Here is a 9,042-nt window from a genome sequence, read left to right as displayed (position 1 = left end):
CCCTCCAGGTGCCGGCGGCGGCGGCGTCCGTGAGGGGGGGCAAACCCCGGACACGCGTGCCGCCTCTTCGGACATGCCAGCACACCACCCCGCATGTATGAGGGCCCGGTGCGACGCTCCGGTGGCATTGCTACCCCCCAGTGCCCCCGTCCCGCCTAACCCTGTAGCGTTTGACCACGTGATCTAGCCCTTTGACTTTGCACGGACGGGCTTTGACCAGTGGACCTCCCCACCCGGTTGTGTTAGGTCAGCCCATAGGAACACTCTGGAGCAACATCCGGGCAAGACCCACAGCAAAATCCCCTCCGTGTAGACCCGACGCGTCCGTTCCCCCCCCCCAGGTGCCGGCGGCGGCGCCGTCCGTGAGGGGGGGCACACCCCGGAGCCCCAAGATGGGCGTCTATGCATGCATGAACACTTTCACATATGCATCGGGACCCGTGTGATGTTTCGGTGACATAGCTACACCCCAAGTCCCCCCACCAACCAGAATTCCTTCTGTGTCGACCGTTTCCCCCTTCCGTGACACGGCGATAGCGACGTTCGTAACGGGGGGCAATCGATATACCATCGGGTATGTTTTTTTAGATAAGGCATAATTATCTTATACAAAAACAAAAACTAAAATAAAGTAAAAATAACAAAACAGAGTAAAAATAAAAAAATTAATTAAAATAAAAGTATGCCGACGGCAAGGCCGTCGGCACATCTGTGCACACACGGAGGTTGTCCCACGGATCGCTGACCTGGCGTGGCACACGGATCGCTGACGTGGCAGAGGGGCCTATGCCGACGGCTTTGCCGTAGGCATACCTCTGCCACAGATATGCCGACGGCCGCCGTTACCGCCCGTCGGCGTAGGATCAACGCCGTCAAATGGCCAGCGCTGACCGGGCAGGTGGGCCCTGGCTATGCCGACGGCCTGTCCTATGCCGACGGGCCTCGTAGGCGTACCTCGGGTGATCCCGACGGCCTTGTCTATGCCGACGGCCCCGTCGGCATAGATGAATGTATGCCGACGGCTTTTCTACGCCTACGGCCTTTCCTTGGCCGTCGGCATAGGTCCATAGATGCCGACGGGTGCCGTCGGCATAGATTTGGCCGTCGGCAACCCCAGTTTTTCTGGTAGTGGGTTGAGTCATTCAGATCCATTGGTTCCCCACCTGGTGCTACAAGCTGTTGCACATGTTTGTGCGACATGGATGGTTCGATTGGCTTCAGTCGTTTCGACGATGGGAGGACTGTCGCGGAAATTTGGTTGCTGGAGGACTACAAGAGGGAGGTATGGTCATTCAAGTACCATGTTAAATTCCCTGTGGAGAGCCTGTGCCACCATACAGATACACAACATGTCATTTTATCCCACAGGGGAGATGTGCTGGTCTACAACATTTGTGCATGCTACATGTTACATTGTGACAGCACCGGCAAGCTGCTAGAGGAATTCCACTGGAATCCCCGGTCACAAGGTTGGAGTGCAATTGGGTACAGGTTAAAAGAAAGCCTTGTCAAGCACGAGTTCTTCACGAGGCAAGGTGCTCCCAGTGCTGACAACAAAGTTTTTTTTCCAAAGGATCTAAATTAAGGTACATATTTATATCACCTCATGTTCTATATACCTTCTGAATTTATAGACCTTTTAAGTCAACATTTTCTTGGTAACATGTGGACGTATCCAATGATATACTTTATCTCTGCTTGTGCGCTAACATGTCACTGGTACATATTTGGTAACATTTGGATGCCCCCACGGTTAGGCCCATAAAATATGTATAATACCTCAAGATGAAAACAATCAGTTTGATGTTCCTCAGTTCCTCCACTTATAGTGCCCTCATATATATTCCATCTTACTTGGGAATGTTATGAATCAGCTGGGATGTAGGTATACAACAAACTAATGCCGCTGTCATTAATGTGGAGAAATAATTCAAATTTCATGCTTCGCACGGTACAAGGAAAATATGTGTGTTAGGTATTTTAGATGTTATTAATTGATTTGTGTGTGCACTTGGTGAAGTGTGAAAGTAAATTCAGCTATGTTCAACATCAAACTTCAGTTACCACACTATAGTTGGTGCTCTGTTTTTTTTATGGTAACACATGTCACTAGCGCAAATAGATCGTTAATGGGTGAACGTAACACACATATGGCTTACGACTTGATGGTGCTTCATGTCGTTTGATCGACGTCGCAGCTGTTCTCCGGCCCGTGATGCCATGGTGCGAGCTGACGTAGATCAAGTTGGTCGCTCAGAGCTTCGGTCATGCGGTAGTGGTGTCCTAGACTTTATATGTTCTTTCTCAAAACATGGTTTCTCCTTCATGGAAGAGGTCAACTTAACAACCATCTTGATATGTTTTGTGATAGTCCTTATGATAAGGTTACAGTTAAGTGCAGATACAACATTAAGGCTACAAGCCAGAGAGAATATTGGCTGGATTAATTCCATTAGTGTTGTACTCTCACTCCATGCCATAGGCAATTGTGCCTTTTATACCGCCTGAGTTCCAGCCATTTTATCGATGTATGAAAAGCATTTTGGGTTTATGCACCGACTATTATGTTTACATTTGCTACATTTGGGACTGCACCTTCTCAAATTTCCTTGCACTTTCCTTTTGGTTATGTCCATTTATGCTTACCCTATTACAAATCCTAAGCCTCATGGATGCTAGTTTAATTTTAAGCTTCAAATCAATTTCTTATCAATATAAGTCACTGATGCTGGTTGTCTCTTCTATTTTTAGGCAATGACGGACGAGCACCTATGTCGTTAAGGAGTATAGGGCTACACCGGAAAGATAAATTTTAGTTGCAGGAAGTGAGAGAATTTGAACTATTTGTGCCAAGTCTCAGTCCAATCACAACCTAGACACACTACAATGTTTCATTGGCGTTCGGGCTCCTTGACCTCATTTGCTTTTCAGTTTTATATACTGCTAGTGGGTATCACGGTCTCCTTGATTTTTCTTATCAGTTATAAGATTTAACTTGTTGTTTTCACACTGAAAATAAGTAAAACAGACATTTGTTGCATTGTTGCACATTAACTTGTGCATCCGGTGGATGTGTCGTATGTTAGAAAACCCGAGACACATGCTGATCATATATACGAGGATAAGTAATCACAATATGACATCAAAAATTTGTAACGAGGTTCAACGCATACGCCTATGTCCTTGTAGCATGACTATGAACGCTTATTTTCATGTATCAACATAACGCAATAGCGACAAGCCGACCAAGGCCATCAGACATCGTCTTAGCTGACCACCTTCCGCGACCAATCCAGCCACACATGCTACGGGCACCCAGACTGTCTTTCTCGTGAAGCATGTCTAGCATACCAACTTATTATGGACAAGAGGAAGGGGTGCGTTTAGCTGTATAAAATTTATATATTTAAATTTTAGTTGGCAAAGTTTAAAAATTTTCTACTAGGTTCTTAGGAAAACCTACTCATGCAAGTTTACACGAATTAAAAGAAGATTAGATACCTTGACAGATTTTTGATAGTTTTGGTCTTGCAAGAGGCCACGTAGAAAGACTGACTGGTTATTTGTGTTAGGAAATTATTTAAAGTTTCTTTAGTCATATCCTTAAATATGTCATTATCCTGAGCAATTTTAACATGGTAAGTGTTTGTTCAAGTGATTTTTTTTGCGGGAAAATTTGTTCAAGTGATTAACGAACATAAAGTAGGGGATTTGGTATTTGTTGGAGAGCACAAAATCCTATTGTCACACCAACTATACTAGTAATTTGTACATTCTTTGCACGTTAGATTATTATTTGTAATCACAATACTAAATCATTGAAATTAAAAGTAAATATCCTATGTTATCCGAGAAACAATTTTAGTTGGGGAAAGGAAGAAAGGAAGAAAAGTGGAGTGCTTGCATCTATGTTAAAAAAGACATAGTTTCACAAATTTCTCTGTTTCTATTATTGCTCACGATGGTTTGTGCAAACGAAATTCTGCAGCCGTGAAACTCCCAAAGGCATAATGGGTTATTAATCAGAAAATAAAAAATAGAAAAGGATTAAAAAAGGGTGAATTCCTAATCCAACCAAAAAAATTCCACAATGTCACCAGGTGCGAGGATACTATTTCTCTCCTCTGATCACGAAGTAATTAATATTTGGACGCAGATAACACCCACACGTATGGGCGTTAAAGGGTATGGCCACACACCATGTATGGTGCGAGCAGGAGGCAGCCCACACGGGTTGTGTGTGGACGGACATTAGAATTGTCCACACGTGTGGGCGTGGCTACTTCGTGCCACACGCCCAACAAGTACTACTCGTTTCCACCCCGCGCGTGTGGCACGGAGCAAAAATGCCCACACGTCCTAGCGCAGCTACGTTAGGTACCCGCGGGATGACGATTTAGTTGCCATCCTGGTTGGTAGATGTAGTTATCCGGGATGGCAAGTGTAATTGTAAAAGTATGGCAACTCTATCTGTTTTGATTAACTATAGTTGCCATGTCTAATTTATGGTAGTTATCGCGTGTAATCAAACCGTAGTTGCTGTGTGTGATTAACTACTTGCCACACATGGTCAAACAGTAGTTGCCATGTGTGTTTACCTAGTTGCCACGTGTGGTCCAACCATAGTTGCCATGTACAATTAATCGCAGTTGCCATGTGTGTTTATCTGGTTGCCACATACGCGCAACTGCAGTTGCCATCTAGCAAAAGAATCACAGTTGCCATGTTTGTTTACCTAGTTGCCATGTTTGCGTAACTGCAGTTGCCATCCACAACGTAGGAGTGTCGTGTGGGCGAAAATCAGTTCGCCCACACGCGCATGAACTAGGTGGTGGCTGTGTGTGCAGAAACTAGTTCGCCCATACAGCGCGGCTGGCAACAGCGTGATGCAGGGCGTGTGGGCAAACTCTCCAAGACACACACACCAGCCCCGTCCTACGTGGCACACCAAATCCACCTTTTCGTGTCAAGATTCGTGCAAAAGACAATCAACGACCATCCAAACGTGTGAGCGAGTTGGAGAACGCCCACACGTGTGGGCGTTAGTGTTTCCGTAATATTTTATTCTCGTGAGATTTGTCATAATATGAGCCACACAACACAATTGTACGGGAGTGTCTAAACGCCACGATTATTCGAACTGTGTTCCAATAAGGTATGGTGTCTAAACCCCAAGAATCTTGTTATAGGTACGACAAATTTTGGAAGATTCTAGGACGACGGTTAAAAACAGCCACACCACAAATGCATAGGATTAACTTTGCGAGGGATTTACATGTCGGCCGTGGAGCAGTTTTGAAACCCCAAAGAAACAATGAGGATGACAGCTCTTATTTGTTTCTTCTCTTGTATTCATATACGGACAATGATACAACCTAGAACCACGGACGACAGCGTCGTCCACAACATGAATCTAGCAGCGGGCGAGAGCCATCCAGCAGTGCCGGCATCGGATACGTGAGCCTGACCCTGAGAAGAAGAAGCAGCCTTGCTCTTGTTTTCAAGAACGTCTCTTCTCTTTTGGAGCTCCAGCCGGCACCTCCGCACCGCTTCCCGGAGCGGCATGTGGTACAAGTGGCTGCGGACCTCGACGGTGAGGTCCGCCTCTCTCGGCACCAGGTAGAAGAAGCCGGCGTCCAGGCGGCGGTCCTTGTACCGCGTGGCTGCCTGGTGGATGGCCCTGATGAGGCCCCGGATGGTCTGCCGCTGCTCTTTGTAGGCCTTCCACTTGAACATGCCCATGCTCTTGAGCTGGTGGTAGATGCTCGTGGCCGCCCGCAGGTCCTCCCTGAGCGCTACCTCGCGCCCTAGCGGCGTGGTCCGCAGCATGGCGGCGCCCTCGTCGTCGCATATCCTGATGCCGCGCTCGTCACGGATGCACAGCCGGAGCTTCCTTGTCCCCGTCTTGAATCCTCTTGGCTTGGCGCTGCTGCGTCGTCCTCCTTCTCTACAATTTGAATAAGTTTTGTAACACATGATGAAGACGGCGAGTAGAAGCCGAGAGAGGGAGAGAGAGCGCTATCGATCGACATGTGAACGTACCAACAGCCACCGCTGACGGTGGGGATCTCTTCCATCTCGATCGGTCGCCGGCGACAAAACAAACGCGCAATGCCGTCGAGGCTACCATATCATCATCAATCGAGGAAAATTATATATCTGAGAAGGAGCTGGACTCGTGTCGGTTAATGACTCCCCAAACTCCTACAGTATATTCCTACCTGCTGGACTCGAACACCCCCACCTATTCTGGCCGATAAATAAATTTAATCGATCAGCCACCTAGCTAGCGACGGTGCCAATATATCTACTCCGGCGACCCGTCGAGAAGAAAAGATGGACGTCGCCGTCGCGGTCGCCGCACCTACAACTAATCTTTACGGGCAAGACCTCGTGAGTTTCCAGTCGAAGCTTGGCATTCTCGCTCCGTCCACCTGGCTGTCTCACCCCGCCGACGAGCTTTTAATGCTCGGCATCGACGGCTTGCCTTTCACCAAGGAGGCTGGCGACACCGACATCGCCCTCGTCGATCGGAGTTTTCTCCATGTCGGACAGGCCGTGGTATCGGCATCGGACGTCGGCGGCCAGATCGGCGTCGTCACCGGCGTCACCACAACGCTCGACCTCGTGGACCGTGGCGGCGAGGCGACAGGGGAAGTCATCGGGGGCCTGCCGCCCTCTGCTGTGCGGCGTGTCAGGGCGCTCAGCCTCGGGGATTACGTCGTGTCTGGGCAAGGGCAGTGGCTGGGCCGCGTGGTTGAGGTGTCCCTAGACGTGGACGTCGTGTTCGACGACGGCGCTATCTGCAGGGTCACGGACGCCGAGTCCCCAACCATGCAGCTATGGCCGGCGGAGAGCACACCTGGTCTTCACCGCCAACAGACGAACGTCACCTTCTACCCGGGGCAGCGCGTCACCTCCGGTGACCCCTCAGTCGTCTTCAGAGGGGCGCGGTGGCTAAGTGGCCACTGGAGGACGAGGCATGAAGTGGGGACGGTGACCAAGGTGGAGATGGCCGGCGTCCTTGTCCACTGGATCGCGTGCGCGTACGGGGACACCGACGAGCAATTCCACCACGAGTCCGCTCCTCCAGCTTACCAAAACCCTGAGAACCTGATGTACTTCTGCTGCGCCTACGAGTGCAGCTGGGGAGTAGGCGACCGTTGCTTCCTCCGAGAAAGCACTGCTGCTTCCCCCAGTTCAGAAATAGATTCTCCTCATGATCCACATCACCAGAGTTCACTGCAATCTGATGATAGCTCCTCTTCCGATGAAGAAGAAGAGGTTGAGCCGTCGCCGCCATCGTTAACCGCCGGCCTAGCAACAGCACCAGTGGATAAGGAGGAGAGATTCTACCGCAAGCAGCTGAGGAAGGCCATGTTCGTACGGCATGGGGGGCGGGCGCGACGAGGCTACCAGCCGCCGGAACCGCTGCGCACCATGACCGTCTCCCGCACTCGCACCACCGTCGACGTGTTGTGGCAGGACGGCACGCGACAACACGGGGTGCCGTCGACGTCCCTCAACCCCTTCGAGATGATGAACGAGCATGAGGTCTTCCCCGGGCAGTATGTCGTCGACGCTCGAGATGACGACTTCACGGGGGTATCAACCGGGCGGCGTGTCGGTGTCGTTGGGAACCTAAATTCCAAGGACCACACGGCGCATGTGTCGTGGTTCAAGGCGGCGTCCGGAGGGTGGGAGATGGAATGCGACGACGAGGCCGTTAGTGTGTATGATCTAGGCAGGGACCCTGACCACTCCGTTTTCTATGGGGACGTCGTTGTTCGTACACTATCATCAAACGTGACTGGAAATAATGCACGGCAACCACAGGTCCTCGATCTTTCATGGGTTGGTCGTGTTGTTGACTTGAGTGACGGGCACATCCAAGTCAAGTGGGGCAACGACACCACGTCAATGGTAAGGCATCTATTTTTCCTGATATAATTTATCATACAAGTAATGTACCAATGTTTTTTTTCAAGTATAAATTAATTTGTATAATTTTCTATGGTGCATAATCTGTATTTTATTGGTCAAATTCAAACATTGATACTCATATATTTTGCATACAGGGTCACTTCATTTTATATGTCAAACTTTGACTTATAATTTTAGTCAATAACATATGAGTTATATGTCATAAAAAATATACGATTGGAAAGTTCTTTGAAATGTGTTTCAAATGACACATTTTTTGTGGCATATAACTTACTTTTTGTTGGTAAAATTAATGATCAAAGTTAGACATAAAAATATGATGTGGCCTTGTATGTATATAGAAAACTAGATGGAGTACGGATGTTTTAGATACGATTTAATAACTGTTTTAATTCTATATATGACTTTTCAGGTATTACCCCATGAGATCACTGTTGCCAGCAAGGAACACTACAGCGAACTGCAGGCTGAAATGGGCGACTGGCTGGAGGAGGACAGCGTTGATAATCATCAAGAATCTGGTGCTGCTGATGTGGTATCTATCTAGAAACACTCTGTACATAGCTATCAACTTAACTATGCATCACAAAACCGTATCTTACTAATAATGTGGCAAATAAATCATATATCCAATCATAGGACAATGATCCAACAGATGTTAGGAACATCCAAGGCGCGAGGGTTGAAGACGGTGGCAGTTCTGCTAATGAATCAGATGGCCATGCCGCTATGCGAACAAACCGGTTGGGTGGTGTCATCCAGTCCATGATCCGGTCGGCAATTCAAGTGTTGGCTCGAGCCAAGTTGTATCTTGTCAATCACACATCGACGTCAATCTCGGATTTGCCAGCTGCGACCATGCACAATGTTGTTGAAGTGTCTGCGCATGTAGCCTTGGGTGGTAGTCACGTAGATCCTAGCATGGAGGGCACTGTCACGGAGGTCGTCTTTCCTCCAGTGACAAGAAGCGATGAGAATGGCGACGGTGATGTCGAGGATGCGGTGAGGTCGGGAGAAGCCGCCACCGGTGATGATGACACGTTAAAATTCCCAAACTTTGATGTAGTGCAGAGTCCTCCGGACCACCATTACCTTGAT

General features: G+C 48.5%; 2 protein-coding genes across 2 annotated transcripts in view; one reads left to right on the top strand and one right to left on the bottom strand.

Annotated features, from left to right (window-relative positions):
• Nucleotides 1-5,336: 5,336 nt before the first annotated feature.
• On the bottom strand, nucleotides 5,337-6,130 carry LOC123042790 (uncharacterized). Its single transcript, XM_044465167.1, has 2 exons — nucleotides 6,043-6,130; nucleotides 5,337-5,947 (listed from the first exon to the last, which is right to left on the bottom strand). Exon 2 carries the CDS (start codon nucleotides 5,827-5,829, stop codon nucleotides 5,353-5,355), a length of 477 nt encoding a protein of 158 aa, XP_044321102.1. The 5' UTR covers nucleotides 5,830-5,947; nucleotides 6,043-6,130; the 3' UTR covers nucleotides 5,337-5,352.
• A 147-nt stretch (nucleotides 6,131-6,277) lies between these two features.
• LOC123042789 (probable ubiquitin-conjugating enzyme E2 23) overlaps nucleotides 6,278-9,042 on the top strand; it is a 4,339-nt gene continuing 1,574 nt past the window's right edge. The window contains exons 1-3 of the mRNA XM_044465166.1: nucleotides 6,278-7,923; nucleotides 8,357-8,479; nucleotides 8,584-9,042. Of these exons, the coding sequence (XP_044321101.1) occupies nucleotides 6,337-7,923; nucleotides 8,357-8,479; nucleotides 8,584-9,042 (2,169 nt within the window). The 5' untranslated portion in view covers nucleotides 6,278-6,336. The remainder of the gene's footprint in view (nucleotides 7,924-8,356; nucleotides 8,480-8,583) is intronic.

The sequence above is a fragment of the Triticum aestivum genome, chromosome 2B, assembly GCF_018294505.1.
Source record: "Triticum aestivum cultivar Chinese Spring chromosome 2B, IWGSC CS RefSeq v2.1, whole genome shotgun sequence".
Lineage (NCBI taxonomy): Eukaryota > Viridiplantae > Streptophyta > Magnoliopsida > Poales > Poaceae > Triticum > Triticum aestivum.
The sequence above is the reverse complement of the archived record's forward strand: the minus strand, read 5'-3'. Positions and strand labels throughout refer to the sequence as shown.

Coding starts and splice junctions, on each gene's coding strand:
- LOC123042790 (XM_044465167.1), bottom strand. CDS start 5,829: ATGCTGCGGACCACGCCGCTAGGGCGCGAGGTAGCGCTCAGGGAGGAC.